Here is a 22,399-nt window from a genome sequence, read left to right as displayed (position 1 = left end):
GTGCAGCTGAATTTTGTTACCCCTCCATAGATCCAGGGTCAGTGTTGTTCAACCGGTACAATGATTCGCAATCTCAGACCTCACAGAAATTGGGGTGGATTTCCAAGTGTTATATCATTCAGTTGTGGCTACCTTGCTTTCATGTGTTTGAACCCCCAGGAGCCATCGAGGCTCCCATTGCCGCAGTGTAAATACCATTTATTGAGACTGCTTATCCAGACTTTCACGTGACATTTGCTTGGAATTGACACCCTTTCTGATCCAAGTTCTCACTCATTCCCCATCCAGCACAGGGCCAAAGAACCCCAGACTGTGACCTCCCTTCAGGTTGAACTGGGGGTCAGATGGAAACTCAGAATCGATTCTTTTATAGTTATTGCATAATTCCAAAGGTATTTTGCGACAGAGAGGAAATTTCTGTTAGACTGGAAATGACTGAGTTTGCATTTGAATGAGTGTCAGAGGAGTTTGCACACCAGTGAAATCTTTGATTTCATGAACAATCCTGAGCCTAACATGTGCTTTTATCAAAGCTGATTTGCATTCCCTTTGGAAGCGTGTGTTGGGAAGTACATGCATAAACCTGTTCCAAGTGGCAGCTCACCACTTTGGGGAAATTGCCAGCCGTTTTGGAAAAACGAGCCACTGGGAATTCCCGGCAATTTTCCCTCTGCTTGGAAGGTGCTGTTACATGTTTGCTGAATACCGTATGTGATAGCAGTACTATCACCAACAGTCCTGTTCCAAGTAAGGGAGCAGCTGACCGACAAGGCAGGACGTCATCATCTGACAGTGAAAGGGAAGCCAAGTCCTCCAACCTGATAGCAGAACAACAGCCCCTTATAATCTTGCCTTGGTTTCAGCAGTTGTCCCATGCAATCACCATTATCCTGCCTAATGTTTCCCTGTGCACCCATGGATTTGCACCCATCGTTCCAGCCACCTCCTGCCCTTGCACAGATGGTTCATGGTATGCCTGTGAAAGCCAGCGAGGGAGGTCGATTTCCAGTCATGTGGTCTCGGTGTGTGACCCAGGTGCTGAGGCTGTGCCTATCTGCTCTGTTTATGGTGCTCTTTGCCCTCAAGTTGCCAATGTTTAATAAACACGAGAAAATCTGCAACTTCTGGAAATCCAAGCAACACACACACACACACACAATGCTGGAGGGACTCATCAGGCCAGGCGTCATCTATGGAAAAGAGTAAACAGTCAACGTTTCGAGCCAAGACCCTTCACTGGGACTCAACTCGGACCAAAACGTCGGCTGTTTTACTCTTTTCCCATCGTGACATTTAATAAATCCAGGCCAATACTGAGGGAGTGTCACACTACCCAAGCCACAATCCTTCATGTGTTGTCCTTGCATGGCAAAGTGGCTCAGCTGGCAGGGCCACTGCTTCACAGCACCTGAGGTGCAGGTTCCATCCTGACCTCGGGTGCTGCCTGTGTGGAGTTCACATGTCCTCCAAACTACATGGGTTCCCTTTGAGTGCTCAGCTTTCTGCCCACAGCCCAAGTCCATTAAGGTCAGTAGGTTCATGGGTCATTGTAAGTGGCACCTGATATTGGGTAAATGGCAGAATCTGGGGTCAGGGTGGAGTTGTTTGGGGTAAAATGGGATTAATGTATTTGTTTCCAGGTTATTTCAGTGACATGAAGATTTGTGGCCATCCCAGGGCACTGAACAATGTACTATTTTTTTAAACCACAGATGGAATAAATAAAGCAGAAATACTCAGCAGGTTGGGCAGTATTTCAGGTCAAAGACCCACTGTCAGAGCTGGGCAAAATGAGAAGCCAAGTGTGTTCTATGGTGCAGACAGGAAAGGGTGGAAAGAGCAGGGTAAGGTGACAGGTAAATCGCACTCGCTGTCGCATAGGAGCAGAATTAGACCATTTGGCTCATCGAGTCTGCTCTGCCATTTCATCATGGCTGATCCAATTTTCCCCCTCAGCCCCAGTTTCCTGCCTCCCCCACCCCATATGCATTCATGCCCTGGCTAATTAAGAATCTATCAACCTCTGCCTTCAATATACCCAATGATCTGGCCTCCACAGCCGTCTGTGGCAATGAATTCCAGATTCACTGCTCTCTGGCTAAATAAATTCCTCCTCATCTCTGTTCTGTGGCTGTGTCATCTGGTCTTAGACTCCTCCACCATCCTCTCCACGTCCACGCTATCAAGGCCTTTCACCGTTCCATAGAGTTCAATGAGGTCTCCCCCTCACTCTTGAATCCTAGTGGATATGCTCACATTTATTCGATTTCTCTTTCCTGAGCTGCTGCCTGACCTGCTGGGTATTTACAGCCTTCCGCTTTAGCTCGGATTTCCACAGCTGATGCTTCTTGCATCTCTCAGATTCGGCATTCTTCTCTGTTCTTGTCTCTGTTTGCATCTCTTCTGCTGTCAGCCGCCCTTTATCCGCCTCTGCCATCCGGTTTCACCTGGGACTTCACCTCCTCATGGGCATTCTCCACCCTCCTCCCCTCGCTGTAACGTAAAAACTCATCGTCCCCCTTGTCCCAGTTCTGATGATGAAGGGTCATGACCTTGAACACCGGCTGTTTCTGAGTATTTCCAGCAATCTTCATTCAAACGCCTTTATTGCAAGCTCCAGAGAGAGTGTTTCCCAAATTGTGTCTTGGCAACAATGGCTTTTTTTAGAACTCAGCAGAATAATTCAACATCGCCAGACTTGTCACTGGAACATCACGGGTCCCTCTGTTGAAACCAGGAACAAGCGTGATGACGCGACGTGCGTTACTTGGCATGGTCGCCACATTGCAGCAGCGGATTGACAGACGGTCTTTGCCCAACATTGTACAGGGTCATTTAACTGTTTCCGATGCTCCCAGTACAGCCCCTCTACGTCACTAGACTCTGCAGGTGGTGGGGGGTGGTGAGAAACCTCTTTGTCGGGCACTTTTTGCTCTGTCTGCTGCAACAGCCAGGATATCCTGGTGGCTACACATTTCAATTAGGCTTCCTATTCTGGCATGTCTGTCCGTGGCTGCCTCTGCTAGCACGATGAGGACAAACTCGGGATGAAGGAGTAACACCTCGTATTCTGCCTGCGCAATCTGTTCTTACCCCGGTTACCCTCTCACCCCATCCTCAGTATTTATCACCTGCCCCTCACCCCCTGCCGAGTTCCTTCAGCATTTTGTGCCTGTTGGTTATTCATCCAGCTCGGCTCCTGCACTCATCATCTGTGTGCTTGTACACACTTGTGTAGCCAGTGCAGCTGCACCACCCCCACACCCCCGAACTGCAGCCACTCTGCCCACATGCACAGGTCTGGGCACTTGCGTTGACCTCATTGCCCTGCTCTTCAGGTGAGGAGCGAAGTGCAACGAGTGCTCCTCGCATGCCAAGATCGCTGCTGCTAATGAAGTGGTCACGGACCGTGACATTCACAGGTCCCTGCGGTGTTTAGCCACATCTAGACTTTGTCTTTTGGAGCAAATCAGTCTCGAGGGACGCCACGGTTGCTGAAAGGTTCAGCCCCTCTGTCTTTGGGGCAACACCGCCACCTACTGGGCGCGCAGTGCATTGCCGTTACTTCTTTTTCCCAGATCAGAATCACCATTCAGACATGTGCCTGAAATTTGGTGTTTTGTAAGCAGTGCAGAACAAAAATTATTTTAAGCTACGATAAAAAATAAAATGGACAAAGAGATGTGGCAAGGAGGTGCTTCTGAGCCAACCTGCTTTTTATAAATATTTGTAACAAAGAATGGTCAAGGTATGTTCGACTGGGATCAGAACTGGTCAGTAATTTAAAATCTCCTTGGAGAGGAAAGAGACTTTATTAATTTTCACATAGAATAATTTGATATTCAGGTGAGTAACTTTTCAAAATCTCAACATTTGCAAGCATGTGTACAGTAGAATGGGAAGAAGGAATGCAGGGAGAGGAAAAGCTGTGCTTTTAATTTTGCCTCAGACTTTAGTATAATAGTTGCAGTTTTTTGTCTGCGTTTTGCTTTTGTTTGGTAAGTGCCTGACATTCTGACATTGTTGTGTTGAGATAAAATAGGGAAGAGGTGGGGGGAGAGGGAAGAGATAATTTCCCAGAGACAGTACTCTCCCTATGTAATGTACGGGAGAACCCTTGACTACAATGGAGAAGAGGCTGTAAATATCTCGATACTTTTGTGTAACTGCTGAGTTAGAGAGCACAGGGAGGAATATGCACAGCTCCTATAAAACAGCCACTGTTGCTTTGCCTTCCTCACTAGTAGACAGCCCGCAGAATACACATGGTGATGTGGGTCTTCATTCTCTCTCCCATGTTGCAATTTTATTCCAAACCAATTTATTTTTTAACATTGTGCCTCAAAAGCATAGGAGCCAGGAGTAGGCTACTCAGCCCCTCATCTGCCCTGTCATTCATTGTGATTTGTGGCTGGTCTGTGCTGGGCCCATTTCTTTTTTTGCACTTGTTTCCTACAACCCTCCGGCTGTAATTGTCAGCTTTCGGGAGTGGGGGTGTGATAGAAAGTTACTTGAATATATTCTGTTTTAATAATAGCTTGCTAGAGTTGTATTGCAGAACACCACACACCTGCCACCCCCAACTAATTTCTTGCTCATTCTTGCATCCTGGGTCTCCTGGGCATCTTTCTTCCTTTCTGCTTCCATGGGCTTGGAGCTGGACAAGGCTGGTTAACCAGTGGACTTTCGGCATACAGCTGCTGGTTCAAGGCCAGCTACAGAATTAAGATCAAGAGGGGGTTTCTTTCTCACTCGAGATACCATGAGGCTTTGTTCTGTTGATGAACGTTAACCTTCTGCAGAAGGTTTTGCAGTGTTTTTGAAGTGTTGCTCTGCTGTGAGTCATTGGGTTCTCCGGTACAATACATAGAAAGAGAGTACTGTCTTCCTGGGAAATGATCTCCTTCCTCTACCCAAGGGTTCTGGATCAGTAAGGGTGTCAAAGATTACTGGGAGAAGACAAGAGAATGGGGTTGAGACGGGTAATAAGTCAGCCATGATGGAATGGCTTAATTCTGCTCCTATGAAGTCACACAAAATTCGAAATGCTGGAATCTGGAGCAAGGCACGAACAGTCTGGAGGACCTCAATGAGTTAGACAATGTCTGTGAAGGGAAGTACCTGGTTATGGAAAACAGTTTACAAGATGGAAGCAGAAAGTTTGATTCTGACCAGATATTTTTGCAGAGGGTTAGCAGTGGCCCCACAACCACTCCATGCCCTGGCCAGTGTGAGAAGTGGACGCTGCCTCCTGTTGGAGTGGACTTGGGCAGCTTTACATCTGGCTGTCCGGTTTGCCAAAGCCAACATCCCAATGGAAGGCATTGCAATCCCCAAACCGCGTTAATAAACACAGGAACCAAGAGAAGCCTCAGAGTGGTCGGTCGCCACTGGCAACCATGTCAGTCGTGCTGCAGGAGTTCGCAGTCAGTAAAGTGATAACTGGATGCGCATGCAAAATGCATGACAAACTAAGCAGTTCAGGCAGCATCTGTGGAGGGGAATAGGTGGTCAGTGTTTCAGGCCAAGATCCTTTATGATGCTTCCTGACCTGCTGACCCCTTCACCATGTTGTGTGTTTTGCTCAGAATTTCCAGTATCTTCAGAATATCTTGCGTTTATGATAACTGATGTTCTGTTTTGGGAATATTGTTTGAGGTAAATGTCAGTGTAGGTGGGAAGGGTGTTGTAAGGACAGAGATGAACAGTTCACTGTTCTGAAAGCCTCATTGGGTTTGTAGCCATCAGACAGGACGTTGTCCACATTCCTCCGCCTTTTGAGCTTTATAACCATTTCCATTAAGCTAAGAGTGGGAGTAGAGATCGACAGGTGTGTCCCACTGCTTCTCTGCACTAAAATCCTCCCAGATGGGCCATCCATCAGTAAGGTGTTTAGTGGAGTGCTGGTGAGAGCCAGTCACTCAGACCTCACCACAGAGGCCAAGGGCAGCTTCCATGAAGACTGTCTTGGCCCGGGCGGTGTGGAGAGGAACGCTGGTAAAGGTCCCGGCCGCCATCTGCATTTTGCATTGCCTATCTCTTCCTCCTAGAGCTCAACGTTCCCGAGTCTCTCTCACACTCATAGTCGGACAACTTCCTCCTTCTCTGTGTGTGTGTGTGTGTGTGGGGGGAGCTTGGGGCCAGCCAGCAGGCAACAGTGCCGGCAAGTGGAATATAGGAGGCGACCCATTCTTACCTGGTTGTGCACTTCAGCCTGTTAGCAGCAGGATAATCTGTTAGTTGAGTGCTAGGTGTTACTGGCCTGGACACGGGGAACGTTGTTGCTTCTTCTCAAGTGGTTAATTGTATTGCATAAACAGAGCATGTATGTTAAAATAATCAACAAGAACAAATGTAGTAATGGTCCCATGAGTGTTACAAGAACAATTTTTGAATAATGAATTTAAAGATTACCTGCAATGCACTGCACTGAAGGATTTTGATCGTCTTTCTCCCCCCCACCCTCACCGGCACCATATGTTAGAGCAAAATGACTCATTCAAGCGATTCTGCAGATGCTGGGAATCTGGAGCAACACACACCAAATACTGGAGGAGATCAGGAGCTCAGGCAGCATCTTTGGGAGGGGAATGAACAGTTGACATTCTGACTGAAAAGAAAGGGGGCAGAGGCCAGGATAAGGTGGTGGGAGGGGCACAACCTGGCGGGTGATAGTTGCGATCAGTCAAGGGGAGAGGGAGGGTGAAGTAAGCAAGGCTGAGGAAGGAATCTGCTAGGGGAGGACAGTAGGATAAAGGGAAGAAGTGGTGAACCAAAGGGAGGTGTACCCCTTCTCCTCCCCTACCCTCATGACCTAACCATCACCTCTCTTCCCTTCACAGATTGGTCTCACCTATCACTGCCTCCCACTCCCCCTTGTCCTCCCTTATTCTGGCTTCTGCCCCTTTCTTTTCCAGTCCTGATGAAGGGTCTTGGCCTGAAACAATAATTGCTTATTCCCCTCATGAGGAGCTGCCTGACCTGCTGAGTTTTGAGTTCTTGGTATCAAGCTGAGGGTAGTTTAACAGATCTCTCACCCCCACCCCTTTACGGTGCAGTAGAGAAAATGGTGACATCTTGTGACCATTCCTTTCTCTGGCTGCCAGGTGGTAAAGGGCAGGACCATAGACATCACAAAATGTTCTTGTAAACGCAGGCATCCATCCAGCTACACATGCGGATACAGTCTGTTTACATGCAGGGAGCTCACCTTTCTGCCAGCAGTATTCATCGGCGTTTCTGCCAGAGGGGAGATGAGGTGTGGAAATGGGAGGGTGGGGAGTGAGGGAACGTCCTGAAGGAAGCAGGTAGGTAAGCTGGGTAAGCGGCCACACAGGGCTCTTTATTGGCTGCACCATGAGAACACCAACTGTTGATGTTGTGCCAGAATAGAAGCTTGTAAAGTCATCATCTTTTCCCAGAGGTGAGGTCCAAAGCTAGACTGTACAGATAACAAGGTAAGAGAGGTAGCTATTGTACACAGAAGGTCATGGGTATCTGGAATGAGGTGGTTGAGGCAGGCATTTGTAGGTGGAGGGGAGGGGTTTGGAGGGTCCTGGGCCGACTGGGAAGAGCAAGGAGTGTGATCTCTGCAGCACGGACCAGAGGGCCTGTTTCCGTGCCACGTGACTGTGAGACCAGGGCTGCAGGCAGGGTTTGGCAGCGCGACAGGAGTGCAGGGCGATGAGAATGAACTGAGTTGTTCAGGACAGCGCACGGCGGTTTAGCTGTGAGGCAACACCGGAACAGGAGGCTAAGACGACCTCGCCCTGAGGAGCCAGCGTCTCCGAGCAGTTCGGTAAACGGAAAGGAGAAACCAGGCAGAGGGTGCTGGAATATGGCACACAACAAACTGCTGAAGCAACTCAGCAAGTCGAGCAGCATCTGTGGAGGCAAAAGAATAGTCATGATGCAGGGTTTGGACCCAAACTACTGACTAATTATGTAAAGGGAAAATGTCCAGTTTGTATACATAAGAGGGGAGCGGTTGAGATGGAGGCTGGGAGGGGGAGGTGGGGTGACAGGTTTGAAGTGGATGATGGGCAGTGTTGGAGATGGAAAACCAAGGAAGGAAAATCAATGAGGATGTGAGTGATGGGCAGGTGGAACCAGGTTTGGGGGGTAAGTGAGTGATGGGCAGGTGGAACCAGGTTTGATGGGGTATGTGAGTGATGGGCAGGTGGAACCAGGTTCGGTGGGGTATGTGAGTGATGGGCAGGTGGAACCAGGTTTGATGGGGTATGTGAGTGATGGGCAGGTGGAACCAGGTTTGGTGGGGTAAGTGAGTGATGGGCAGGTGGAACCAGGTTTGGTGGGGTAAGTGAGTGATGGGCAGGTGGAACCAGGTTTGGGGGGTAAGTGAGTGATGGGCAGGTGGAACCAGGTTTGGTCGGGTAAGTGAGTGATGGGCAGGTGGAACCAGGTTTGGGGGGTATGTGAGTGATGGGCAGGTGGAACCAGGTTTGGTGGGGTAAGTGAGTGATGGGCAGGTGGAACCAGGTTTGGGGGGTAAGTGAGTGATGGGCAGGTGGAACCAGGTTTGGTGGGGTATGTGAGTGATGGGCAGGTGGAACCAGGTTGGGTGGGGTATGTGAGTGATGGGCAGGTGGAACCAGGTTTGGTGGGGTATGTGAGTGATGGGCAGGTGGAACCAGGTTTGGTGGGGTATGTGAGTGATGGGCAGGTGGAACCAGGTTTGGGGGGTAAGTGAGTGATGGGCAGGTGGAACCAGGTTTGATGGGGTATGTGAGTGATGGGCAGGTGGAACCAGGTTTGGTGGGGTATGTGAGTGATGGGCAGGTGGAACCAGGTTTGGTGGGGTATGTGAGTGATGGGCAGGTGGAACCAGGTTTGGTGGGGTATGAGAGTGATGGGCAGGTGGAACCAGGTTTGGTGGGGTATGTGAGTGATGGGCAGGTGGAACCAGGTTTGGTCGGGTAAGTGAGTGATGGGCAGGTGGAACCAGGTTTGGGGGGTATGTGAGTGATGGGCAGGTGGAACCAGGTTTGGGGGGTAAGTGAGTGATGGGCAGGTGGAACCAGGTTTGGTGGGTATGTGAGTGATGGGCAGGTGGAACCAGGTTTGGTGGGTATGTGAGTGATGGGCAGGTGGAACCAGGTTTGGGGGGTAAGTGAGTGATGGGCAGGTGGAACCAGGTTTGATGGGGTATGTGAGTGATGGGCAGGTGGAACCAGGTTTGGGGGGTATGTGAGTGATGGGCAGGTGGAACCAGGTTTGGTGGGGTATGTGAGTGATGGGCAGGTGGAACCAGGTTTGATGGGGTATGTGAGTGATGGGCAGGTGGAACCAGGTTCGGTGGGGTATGTGAGTGATGGGCAGGTGGAACCAGGTTTGGGGGGTAAGTGAGTGATGGGCAGGTGGAACCAGGTTTGGTGGGGTATGTGAGTGATGGGCAGGTGGAACCAGGTTTGATGGGGTATGAGAGTGATGGGCAGGTGGAACCAGGTTTGGGGGGTAAGTGAGTGATGGGCAGGTGGAACCAGGTTTGGGGAGTAAGTGAGTGATGGGCAGGTGGAACCAGGTTTGGGGGGTAAGTGAGTGATGGGCAGGTGGAACCAGGTTTGGGGGGTAAGTGAGTGATGGGCAGGTGGAACCAGGTTTGGGGGGTAAGTGAGTGATGGGCAGGTGGAACCAGGTTTGGGGGGGTAAGTGAGTGATGGGCAGGTGGAACCAGGTTTGGTGGGGTAAGTGAGTGATGGGCAGGTAGAACCAGGTTTGGTGGGGTATGTGAGTGATGGACAGGTAGAACCAGGTTTGGTGGGGTATGTCAGTGATGGGCAGGTGGAACCAGGTTTGGTGGGTATGTGAGTGATGGGCAGGTGGAACCAGGTTTGGGGGGTAAGTGAGTGATGGGCAGGTGGAACCAGGTTTGGGGGGGTAAGTGAGTGATGGGCAGGTGGAACCAGGTTTGGTGGGGTAAGTGAGTGATGGGCAGGTAGAACCAGGTTTGGTGGGGTATGTGAGTGATGGACAGGTAGAACCAGGTTTGGTGGGGTATGTCAGTGATGGGCAGGTGGAACCAGGTTTGGTGGGTATGTGAGTGATGGGCAGGTGGAACCAGGTTTGGTGGGGTAAGTGAGTGATGGGCAGGTGGAACCAGGTTTGGTGGGGTATGTCAGTGATGGGCAGGTGGAACCAGGTTTGGTGGGGTATGTCAGTGATGGGCAGGTGGAACCAGGTTTGGTGGGGTATGTCAGTGATGGGCAGGTGGAACCAGGTTTGGTGGGGTATGTCAGTGATGGGCAGGTGGAACCAGGTTTGGTGGGGCATGTGAGTGATGGGCAGGTGGAACCAGGTTTGGTCGGGTAAGTGAGTGATGGGCAGGTGGAACCAGGTTTGGGGGGTATGTGAGTGATGGGCAGGTGGAACCAGGTTTGGGGGGTAAGTGAGTGATGGGCAGGTGGAACCAGGTTTGGTGGGTATGTGAGTGATGGGCAGGTGGAACCAGGTTTGGTGGGTATGTGAGTGATGGGCAGGTGGAACCAGGTTTGGGGGGTAAGTGAGTGATGGGCAGGTGGAACCAGGTTTGATGGGGTATGTGAGTGATGGGCAGGTGGAACCAGGTTTGGGGGATATGTGAGTGATGGGCAGGTGGAACCAGGTTTGGTGGGGTATGTGAGTGATGGGCAGGTGGAACCAGGTTTGATGGGGTATGTGAGTGATGGGCAGGTGGAACCAGGTTCGGTGGGGTATGTGAGTGATGGGCAGGTGGAACCAGGTTTGGGGGGTAAGTGAGTGATGGGCAGGTGGAACCAGGTTTGGTGGGGTATGTGAGTGATGGGCAGGTGGAACCAGGTTTGATGGGGTATGAGAGTGATGGGCAGGTGGAACCAGGTTTGGGGGGTAAGTGAGTGATGGGCAGGTGGAACCAGGTTTGGGGGGTAAGTGAGTGATGGGCAGGTGGAACCAGGTTTGATGGGGTATGTGAGTGATGGGCAGGTGGAACCAGGTTTGGGGGGTATGTGAGTGATGGGCAGGTGGAACCAGGTTTGGTGGGGTATGTGAGTGATGGGCAGGTGGAACCAGGTTTGATGGGGTATGTGAGTGATGGGCAGGTGGAACCAGGTTCGGTGGGGTATGTGAGTGATGGGCAGGTGGAACCAGGTTTGGGGGGTAAGTGAGTGATGGGCAGGTGGAACCAGGTTTGGTGGGGTATGTGAGTGATGGGCAGGTGGAACCAGGTTTGGGGGGTAAGTGAGTGATGGGCAGGTGGAACCAGGTTTGGGGGGTAAGTGAGTGATGGGCAGGTGGAACCAGGTTTGGGGGGTAAGTGAGTGATGGGCAGGTGGAACCAGGTTTGGGGGGTAAGTGAGTGATGGGCAGGTGGAACCAGGTTTGGGGGGGTAAGTGAGTGATGGGCAGGTGGAACCAGGTTTGGTGGGGTAAGTGAGTGATGGGCAGGTAGAACCAGGTTTGGTGGGGTATGTGAGTGATGGACAGGTAGAACCAGGTTTGGTGGGGTATGTCAGTGATGGGCAGGTGGAACCAGGTTTGGTGGGTATGTGAGTGATGGGCAGGTGGAACCAGGTTTGGTGGGGTAAGTGAGTGATGGGCAGGTGGAACCAGGTTTGGTGGGGTATGTCAGTGATGGGCAGGTGGAACCAGGTTTGGTGGGGTATGTCAGTGATGGGCAGGTGGAACCAGGTTTGGTGGGGTATGTCAGTGATGGGCAGGTGGAACCAGGTTTGGTGGGGTATGTCAGTGATGGGCAGGTGGAACCAGGTTTGGTGGGGTATGTGAGTGATGGGCAGGTGGAACCAGGTTTGGTGGGTATGTGAGTGATGGGCAGGTGGAACCAGGTTTGGTGGGGTATGTGAGTGATGGGCAGGTGGAACCAGGTTTGGTGGGGTATGTGAGTGATGGGCAGGTGGAACCAGGTTTGGTGGGGTATGTCAGTGATGGGCAGATGGAACCAGGTTTGGTGGGGTATGTCAGTGATGGGCAGGTGGAACCAGGTTTGGTGGGGTATGTCAGTGATGGGCAGGTGGAACCAGGTTTGGTGGGGTATGTGAGTGATGGGCAGGTGGAACCAGGTTTGAGGTTCTGAGGTTCATCAATTTTGAACTGTGCCTCACAATTTTTCCCTGTAACTTATTACTCCACCCTCATCTAATTTCCCCACATCCTACCACCCATATACTAGGGGCAATTGACAGGAACCAATTAACCAAACTCTCCAAGAGCTGGGGGGGGAGGGGGAGAGAAGGCATACCCCGTTTCCACCCAGTAGATGATGTCTGGAAACAGCATATTCTTCCAGCTGGTCGTCTGAATGTTTGTCTCCTCTGCCCGTACGTTGCCTTTGGTTGCAAGATATGAGGAGCTGCTACATGCTTGTTCTTGCAAGAATGTGGCTCCGGGGCAACGTCCAGTGCATCGTCAATCTTCAGGGCATGCCACTCAGTACTGTGTTTGCACCTTGGCACCAAAGGAGCATTATTTTGCTTCACTTGTATAATTGAATAACATTTGAGCTTGAACTTGATTAACGGTTGTGTGAGCACACTAAGTAAATCCAGACTGTTCCCCAAGGAAGCTCCAATGCACAGGGTTGCAGATAGGCCAGCTGTATGGTGGCACAGTCCTCCCTGCCACTGAGGACACCCATCATTAATGACCCCTGCCATCCTGGACATGCCCTCTTCTTATTACTAGCATCAAGGAGGAGGTACAGAAGCCTGAAGCCCCACATTCAATGTTTTAGGAACAGCTTCTTCCCCTCCATCAGATTTCTGAACAGTTTATCAACCTACCTCACTATTCCTCTTTATACAGTATATTTACTTTTTATTGTAACTTGTAGTAATTTTTATGTCTTGCACTGCACTAGAGCCACACATTCCACATTAGTCAGTGATAATAAACCTGATTCTTATTCTTTGACTTTAACACCGGGTGCCTCTCAGGAAAATCATAACTGACTGCCTGTCTTCTCTTCCAGCAGCAGATCTACACGCCCAGGTCGACGGACAGGCTGACAGTGCCATCGTTCTTGCACCGTGATCGGTTCAGCCGCTTCCAGCCCACCTACCCCTACCTGCAGCACGAGATCGACCTCCCCCCCACCATCTCGCTGTCCGATGGCGAAGAGCCCCCTCCCTACCAGGGTCCGTGCACCCTCCAGCTCCGTGACCCCGAGCAGCAGATGGAACTGAACCGGGAGTCAGTGCGGGCTCCCCCGAACAGGACTATTTTCGACAGTGACCTGATAGACACATCCATTTATAACGCGGGACCCTGCCCGCCGAGCAGTAACTCGGGCATCAGTGCCACCAGCTACAGTAGCAACGGCCGCATGGAGGGGCCTCCGCCCACTTACAATGAGGTCATCGGCCACTACCCAGGGTCAACGTTTTTCCAGCACCAGCAGGGCCACGGTGTCCATTCTGTGGTGGGCAGCAGCAGGTCACAGCAACCTCAGAACAATGGCCTTGAAGGGACAGTGCTCCGGAACAACAAAGATAAAAAGACGGGACATCCCTTCTGAGACCAACTTTGTGCACTTCGACGTAAGCCAGAGAGCGTTGGGTGAACAGGAAGATGAGCCCGGCTGTGCTCACTCTAACCCACTCCCTGCCCCCTGCCCCTACCTCCCACCCCTTCATCACCAACACCACCACCCACCCTCCCCCAAACACTCCTCCGCTGTATAAAATACTTAGTTACATTACATCTGAATTGAAAACTTGAGCATAAAGATTCAGATGGTTCTATGAGCTACATTAGATAAGGGAGTTCAAATACCCTGTTTAAACTAAGGTCTCGTAACACAATGTGCGTAAAATGCTGTCTTTAATTACCTTAACTTTAAAGAAACATTTGCACAAAATTTTATGTTTGGAAAAAACTTGCAATATGTCTAATGAGAGATTTGCATGTGGAAGCAGGCGTATTTTTGTAACTGAAATGGCCTATATGTTTAGTTCCCAGATGAGAGAGATGGCAGTTTTTTTGAGTGTCTCTAACATTCTGTATTTAAAAAAAAAAGACAGGGGTTTAGAGTTATTTATGAACACTTTTAAAACATTGCACTATTTTGTAATATGAGTAACAAGCAGATGCTTGTAATAGCAATGGCCTCCAGTGTCTGCCACAGACACACAAGCGAGCAAATACGGTCTTCATTATAGAAATGCTGAGCTGCGCGCAGCTGTAGGTAAAATCCTACAGGCCCTGGCTCCATTGGGAAGAGAAATTGCATTTATACTAGAACTTAGAGCAAAGCTAAAGCATTACATGACATTCAAAATAAAATTCTGCTACAAAGCTAGATAATGGGATTTGCAAGGAAGCTTCTCTTGTGGCTCTGAAGTGACAGACCTAATACTGTGAATCCAGTGTGCAGTACAGCTTAAACAAAAAACTGTCAGGCTACAAGATGGTTGGGAAGATAACCAAAGACACTGAGTCCTTTTTATGCCCTAGTGTTGGGAGGGGGAATAAAGCACCATTGTGACAGTTCTATTATCTATTAGCAGGTGCATACTTGTACAGAACCATTTTGTGAGACCATTCCCTCTGTTATGGAGACTAGGCTAATCTTCACTGCCTGAGAGATGAGGGTGGAGACAGGAGCCCGCCAAAAATTAGGAACCAGTCTGCGCGTTTTGGCACTCTGACACAGTCAGAGCTAGGTGCAGTTTATTTCTTACCCCCCCCTCCCCCCACACACATCCCCATACCAAGTCTATGGTTGAAATATAGTCTGTATACAGTGGCTCCACATTGCAGAGTGATCCCGATGTAGTCACCTCAGTTAGCTTTGAGCTCAAAATTCTCCATTTAAGGACTTGGGAAAGTGGGAGAATCAAAATAGGGATAATTGATTGGGAAAAGGAAGGCAAGAGTGAGATTTTTTAAAATTGAAAATCTTTTGCAATTTGATCACCACAAATAGCTACAATTTTTTTGAATTATGACGGTAGAGAGTCTGACTACTTCCCTCTCTGTGTGAAATCTCCCACAATGATAGAGAAGTTGCTCAGTTGGTTGTGGAGAGGGGAGGAGATCGCAATTTGACCCAGAACAATTATTCAGAGTGACATGTTATGCAGGAGATTGAGAATTCTCATTGGTCAAAAGTCCTGATAGCTTTCCATTGCATTTGGGCATTTTTTTAATTGAGTTGCTTTTGAAATGTTCTTGCCTCTGTCAAGGTATCTGGTAGGAAGGTTTGAAGATTTCAGTTGTAACCTGGTGTCTATAGTATAAGCTTTCCCTGGTTCTCAGAATTAGCAGTTTCAGAGACAAAAGCTTCCCCCAAGCCCAACCTTCAAAATGAGCTCACGCCTCAGAACAGCATCCAGTTGCAATTTGTTGCATTATTGGCGAAATAAAGTTGAAAATGGTGAGTGAATGTGGTACGAATCCATCTTTTCAGTTTATGGTGGTGCCTATTACTTCACTCCTTGTGTATGATACGTCCTTTGAAGAATTCTGTATAGCAATGGGCTACAAAAAAAGGAAGTTGCTACCTGGTAACTGGAAATAGAATTTGGATGCATGAGACACCATTTGCAAATGGCGTAAATCACTTTGGATTTTAGTGTGATGTCTCGTCCACACCATTATTTCCAGTACCCTGGTCTTTTATGAATATATTTGAATTGTTCACTTTAAATCTATTTTAATATCTGCTGCCCCACATGATGGGTAACATGATCCTGTAACATTTACTGGCCCAGGTTGATCTCTTAAATTGTCCTCACAAAATTTCAGACCCATTTTTCATTGCCAGTACCTTGTTGTAGTGTGATGCACCGAAACTGGTATATGACTGCTGGAAGGAGGGTGCAGAGTTAGTGTGTCTACCCACACTCCTGAAGGTCAGATACTGTAGCTTGATTATTTCCCCAAACACAGAAACAGTTGGTATCTTTTTATCCGAACAGCTGGATCAGATAGGTGATCACATCTCATCCAGTGTTACTCTTAAACCTCAGTTTCCCAACGCATGGGCTTGATTAAAATAATCCTGGAGCTGGCGCTACCTCCAGTCAGTGACGCCCTTCACCAATCCATTCTCCAAAGGAACAATCTTACTGGCTAGTGCTTTTCCCCTTTGTTCCTTTTTCATCCCTTTCTGCTCTCCCGCTGGTGGTTTCCAGCCACGATTTTCCTTTTAATCTTTCAGAAATCCTTCCATATGTGTGTTTATGAATCGCTGTTGGTGTTCGTCTCTCTGGTGTGGGGAGTGGAATGCTTGCTCATGCTGAGATACAGGAACACCCCCCCCACCCCACTTCCCGAACTGGGGGTTGCATTGTCTGAAATTACTGCACTACCCTTTCACCATCCTGTATTTATGATTTGTGCATAGTTATTCAAGTTTTTTTTTTAATTGCCTGTTTGAGGCAGTTTTTGTTTTGATGTTGGGCCTATTGAGAGTTCTACAGGCTGGGAGAGGAACTGTGTGCAATCTGGAAGGGGAGAAGAGACATGAGCTTATTTTTAAGATTTCAGCTTTGTTAAACCCCTCCCAGGCTCTGTAAATGTGCCTCGTTTAAATTGCTGCTTTGACCAATTCTGGCCCTTCCTTTTCTCTGTCTCTGGTGCTGTGTATAACTTGAATATATTATGCAAATATCCTATGCACATATTATGGATATTGTATGAATAGCATGTAGTTTAAACAATAGTGTTAACCAAAATGAACAGAATCTGTGACACCAAGCCTGCAGCGCCGTTGCATACTGTTACAGTCTGAATCTGTCTGGGCTAGTCGAGATGGATTAAAGAGGAACCATTAAAGGCGTAGTTATTTTGCCAGGTTTATTTTCAATTATCATTCTCACAATAAACGGCAACCAACGATAAGAGCCTCCAGCCCCTTTCGTTCTTAATTCTGATATACTGAATTTGGATTTTTTTTTTAAACTCTTTGGGGCTGTACACGGTGTGTGTAGGTCCTGAATAATTCCGATTGATGGTTCTATGGTTGTGGGGTGGACTGATTGGGGCCGAAGTAGTACAAGGATCTGGACCAACAGCCAGTCTACCGCCAGGGGAATTCAGCGGGCCGAGCGGGAGGTTAGGCATTTCCGATTACCCTCTTCCCGCGGCGGGCACTGTCAGCCCAGCGGTTCCTCCCAGTCACGGTGTAGCTTTTCATCAACTCTCATTAGTACCATTTCATTAAATTCCAACCATATCTACTGAATGTAATACTGGTGCGATGGATAGAGGGAGGGGCGAGAGTGGGTGCTGCTCCAACACTCTGATTTACTGACCCCCCCCATTCCTTCCTCCAGAAAGTAGAGCTGGCCGCGGGGCGGAGTTAAATTAAAGAAACACGTTTGCACTAAACCTGATCCAAGCCGCTCACTGCTACAAAGGTGTGGTGGTTTACGTTCCCTGCCCTGTGATTTGCAGAGCAGCACGGAGGTCCTGTGAGGAGACGGCGGTCTGAGGAATCCCTGCATACTCTGCCTTCGCTCATTTCAGCCCCGACCGTAGAAATAAACGTACTTTAAAAACCGAAAGGCTGGAGTTCACCGCAACAGCCCCAGGTACCTCCCAACATCTCCCATTCTCTTTCGCCGGCCTCCGGCGTGGGAAAGGGCTCTGGAGACACTGAGCATCGTTGTCCCTCGTTACAGTCGTTGGCACCGTTCTCTCTCTGGAGCCCAGAGCAAGCGGCACTGAGAAGTGATCACCTATCTGACTGCAGGAAAATTCCCCCACAAAAGGATCCGGCCATTTGGAGAAATAACTGATTTACATGAGCTTGAACCTTCTCCCGACTGTGACCCAGAGTGGAAACTCCCACTGTAGTCCGGGAAAGAGTTCACTTAAGTTAACTCAACGTGAGTGTCTGACACATACACTCTTCACCGTTCTACTCTTCAGTGACGAAACCATTATAGTTGGGGGGAAGAAGCCTTAAGTTTAGGCAAGGCTTTAATTTTTTTTTAAGTATTTTTAAGATCGAGCTTTTTTTCAACAGTCTGCTTACAGTTACTGGTTAAAGTTTGTGTAAAATAAATACTGCACTTTTTAAGGTGAGGAAAGGATAGTTTGTGTAGTGAGTACTGGTCTTTCCAAAGAAGATCTTTTTAAAGAGCATGTGACCAATGTGTTTCTTCACCCCCCCCCCCAAGAACCAGGCTGGCACTGACTAGATGGGCCGAAGTGTCTCTATGTAGTCGTCTATGATTGATAAATGCCCATTGCTAGTAGGTTACTCGTATGTCTCCACCATTGACACAAAGACATAGACACCGGTGTTGGTTCAGTGAGCCGAGCCGAGCCTCCAGCGTGGGCTTTCGGTGGGAGCAGTAATGACAGGGGTGAGGTACCCGAGCTGCGTCCCTGAAAAACCGGGTTCCAGACACAGTGCGGTGCTTTAGACACACACCAAACCCCCCCACCGTCCCCGGGACCGCTTACTTTTGTGGTTTAATATATTTGTAAAATGGTTCAAGTGACAATATTAATCAGTTATTTTTGTTTTTTTTTGTTTTCAGACGATTGTGGTCGACTTTATAGCGACCACATTTAAAACTACAAAAACACTTTAAATAAAGATGAAAAGTTAACGAAGTGCGTGGGGTTGTCGTTAATGGAGGTGAAGGGGTGTTGCGTGGTTGGAGGGTGTGTGGGGTGTGTCACTGTCTAACCTGGGTTGAGACAACGCACCTGTGCTGGATCATGCTAAGTGCAGGGAAGAGGAGGGCGAGGGGGGGGCGTACTGGATTGGGAGGAGCTTCCAGGACCCAGAATCACGCACGGTGGTCAGTGGTCCTTGGCCTACCAGAGCTGAGTAACCTGGTCAACCAGACAAACGGGTCCAGAGAAGTGCGTTACAAACCAACGCAACGAAACACGCTCAGGAATGAGATGCAGTTTGTGACTGAAAAGTGTGCGGTAGCTTCCTGGAAGCCCTCTGGGACCGGTGGGTGTACAATGGGAATGTGAGAATATTAGAAAATGGGAGCAGGATTCAGCACTCAAGCCGGTCGCATCGTTCGATCTGATTTTACAGTGACACGTGGGAAGCCAGGGAACCTCACAGCCCTTCTGCAAGATGAGCGAAATCTGGGAACTTCATGGTCTCCCTGGTGACTACATCTGAGGGAAGTGCACCCAGCTGCAGCTCCTGGCAGACCGGGTCATAGAACTGGAGGCTCCATAGGTGATTTTTTTTTACTGAGTTGTTTACGCCCAAAGTATAGGCTTCGATAGGCCACCAAGAGATGTGAGAGGAATAGGCAGTCAGTGCAGGGTTTCCCCAGTGGCCATTCACTGCAGAAGCAAGTCTACCCCTTTGGATACTGCTGGGGGTGGACTATCAGAACTCAGCAGCACTGGCTAGCTTTGAGAGTTAGCTGGGAAGGGTAAAGCGTTGGACTAGCGATCTCAAGGTCGTGAGTTCGAGCCCCAGTCGAGGCAGTGTGTTGTGTTCTTGAGCAAGGCACTTAACCACACATTGCTCCAGTCCACCCAGCTGAAAATGGGTACCGGCAAAATGCTGAGGGTTAACCTCGCGATAGACTGGTGTCCTATCCGGCAGGGAGGACACCCTCCCTGGATATAATGGTAGCAATCTCTGGATGACTCCTGGTGCCACATGGTAGTCAGGGCAGGAGTAGAAAGATAGCTGGATGAATACATGCCTGAGGCAGGGAGCAGGGTTTCAGATTCTTCGATCATTGGAACATCTTCTGGGACAGGAGTAATCTGCACAAGAAGGACGGGTTGCATTTTAATCGCAGGGGAGAAGATATCCAAGCGGGTAGGTTTGCTGCTGTTACTCGGGAGAGTTTAAACTGTGGTACCTAGAGCACCAGGTGGAGGGATTGAGAGGAAGATGGAGATCATGACCAGGAGAAACAGGGAATAGACACACTGGGACAGATGGGAGTATTATGGGTAAGGATAACGAACTTAAAGAGCATGGATCTGTAAATGAAACTATGGTGCTGTGGCCTTTATAAAAAGTTGGTTGAGAGAGGGAAAGTAATGGATGCTTAATGTTCCAGAGTTTAGGTTTTTCAGAAAAGATAGAGAAAGAAGTAATATGGGGGTGGTGAAGATGCAGTATTAATCGGAGACAATGCACTCAGAGGGGATATAATGGGAGACTCATCCACTGAGCAAATATGGATAAAACTCCAGAATAAGAAGGTGCAATCACTTTGATGGATTATACCCAATAGCTACTGGGATATTGATAAACAGATATGTAGGCTTATTGGGGAAATAGGTAAAAACAATGGGTTGTTGTAGGTCACCTAAACCTCCTTAGTATAGATTTGGACCTCCTTCATATAAGGAGTTTAAAAACAGAGGACTTGGGGGCTGATTAAGGCCATTCAGCCCATTGAGTCTGCTCTGTCATTCCATCATGGCAGATGTATTTTCCCTCTCAGCCCATTCTCCCTGTAACCCAATGACTTGGGCTCTGTGACCATCTGTGGCAATGACTTCCACAGATTCACTACCCTCTGGCTAAAGAAATTCCTCCTCATCTCTGTTCTAAATGGATGTCTCCATATTCTGACATTTTTCCCTCTGGTGCGAGACTCATCCACACTACAGGAAACATCAAAGTTTCCCACGTCATTCGCATCCATTCTATCAAGGCCTTTCATTATTAAATTGTTTTCCGTGAGATCCTCACCCCACCACCTCTCATTCTTCTAAACTCTAGTGAGTACAGGCCCAGGGCCATCAAATGCTCCTCATTCATTAACCCCTTCATTTCCAGAATAATTCTCATGAGTCTTCTCGGGACCTTCTTCAATGCCAGCATATCTTTTTGTAAATAAGGGGCACAAAACTGCTTCCAATACTCCCAAGTGTGGTGTGATCAATGCCTTGTTAAGCCTCAGTATTCTATCCTTGCTTTTATACTTTAGTCCACTTGCGATGAATGCTAACGTTGCATTTGCCTTCCTCACCACAGACTCAATCTATAAGTTAACCTTCAGGGAATCCTGCACAAGGACTGCCAAGTCCCTTTGCACCTGATTTTGGAATTATCTCCCCATTTATAATATAGTCTACGCCTTTATTCCTTCTACAAAAGTCCATGACCATATTGCATCTGCCACTTATTTGCCCATTCTCCCAATCTGTCTTAAGTCCTTCTGCAGACTTCCTCAGCACTACCTGCCCCTCCACCTATCTTCATATCATTTGCAAACTTGGCCACAAACCTTCAATTCCACCATCCAAATATTCTGACATTTCTTGCCAATCATCCAAATGTCTATCCCTGCCAGAATCTTGCCTGTAATTCTATGGGCTCTTATCTTGTTAACCAGCCTCATGTGCGCCATTTTGTCAAAGGCCTACAGCATCCACTGACTGTCCTCTGTCTATCCTACTTGTTATTTCCTCACACACTTCCAACAGATTTGTAAGGCAAGATTTCCCTGGCAAGATTTCCCTTAAGGAAGCCATGCTGACTTTTTTGTCATGTGCCTCCCAAAACCCCATCCTGAAGAATGGACTCCCAACAACTGCAGTAAGACTATCTGATCTATTATTTCCTTTCTTCTGCCTCTCTCCCTTCTCTAAAAAGTGGAGTAACATTTGCCATTTTCCGGTCCTCTGTAGCCACTCCAGAATCTAATAATTCTTGAAAGAATGTTACTAATACCTCCACAATCTCTTCAGCTGCCTCTCAGATGCTTGGGGTGTAGTCCATCTGGTCCAGGCGACTTTTTTACCTTCAGATCTTCCAGCTTCCCAAGCACCTTCTCAGTAATAGCAATTACACTCACTTCTGTAGTGCCTTTCACTGTAAAGATTAAAGCAAAATACTTGGTCAGTTCACCCACCATTTCTTTGTCCCTATTACTAACTTTCCAGTGTCATTTTTGAGTGGTCTGATATCCACTCCTGCTGCTCTTATTCTTTTATACATCTGAAAAAAACTTTTGGTATCCTCTTTGATATTATTGGCTACCTTACCTTCATATTTCATCGATTCTTGACATGGCTTTTTATTTGGTTTTTAAAAGCTTCCTAATCCTCTATTTTCCCACTAATTTTTGAAATATTATATGCCCTTTTGCTTTTACACTGTCTTTGACTTCCCTTGTCAGCCACAGTTTCATCATCCTCCCTTTAGAATACTTGGGATGTAAATATCCTGCACTTTCTGAATTGCCCAGAGAAACTCCAGCTATTGCTGTTCTGCTGTTATCCCTGCTAGTGTCCCCTTCCAGTCAACTTTGGCCAGCTCCTCTCTCGTGCCCCTGTAATTTCCTTTAATCCACTGCAATACTGATGCATCTGATTTTTAGCTTCCCCCTCTCAAACTGCAAGCTGAATTCTATTGTGTTATGATCACTTCCTCCCCAGGGTTTCTTTACCTTAACTTCCCTGATCAGATCTGGTTGACTGCACAACACCCAGTCCGGAATTGCCT

At 48.4% G+C, this 22,399-nt stretch overlaps 1 protein-coding gene across 4 annotated transcripts in view; it reads left to right on the top strand.

Annotated features, from left to right (window-relative positions):
* Positions 1 to 18,561, top strand: part of LOC132399697 (protein TMEPAI-like) — a 98,662-nt gene extending 80,101 nt beyond the window's left edge. For 3 of the 4 annotated variants that reach the window (XM_059980365.1, XM_059980363.1, XM_059980366.1), the window contains one exon: positions 12,962 to 18,561. In XM_059980365.1, the coding sequence (XP_059836348.1) occupies positions 12,962 to 13,507 (546 nt within the window). In that variant the 3' untranslated portion in view covers positions 13,508 to 18,561. The remainder of the gene's footprint in view (positions 1 to 12,961) is intronic. The other variant, XM_059980364.1, reaches the window with a different exon arrangement.
* Positions 18,562 to 22,399: the final 3,838 nt, after the last annotated feature.

Source organism: Hypanus sabinus, chromosome 9 (genome assembly GCF_030144855.1).
Source record: "Hypanus sabinus isolate sHypSab1 chromosome 9, sHypSab1.hap1, whole genome shotgun sequence".
NCBI classification, from domain to species: domain Eukaryota; kingdom Metazoa; phylum Chordata; class Chondrichthyes; order Myliobatiformes; family Dasyatidae; genus Hypanus; species Hypanus sabinus.
Note: the sequence above shows the minus strand (reverse complement) of the source record. Positions and strands in the feature narration are given on the sequence as shown.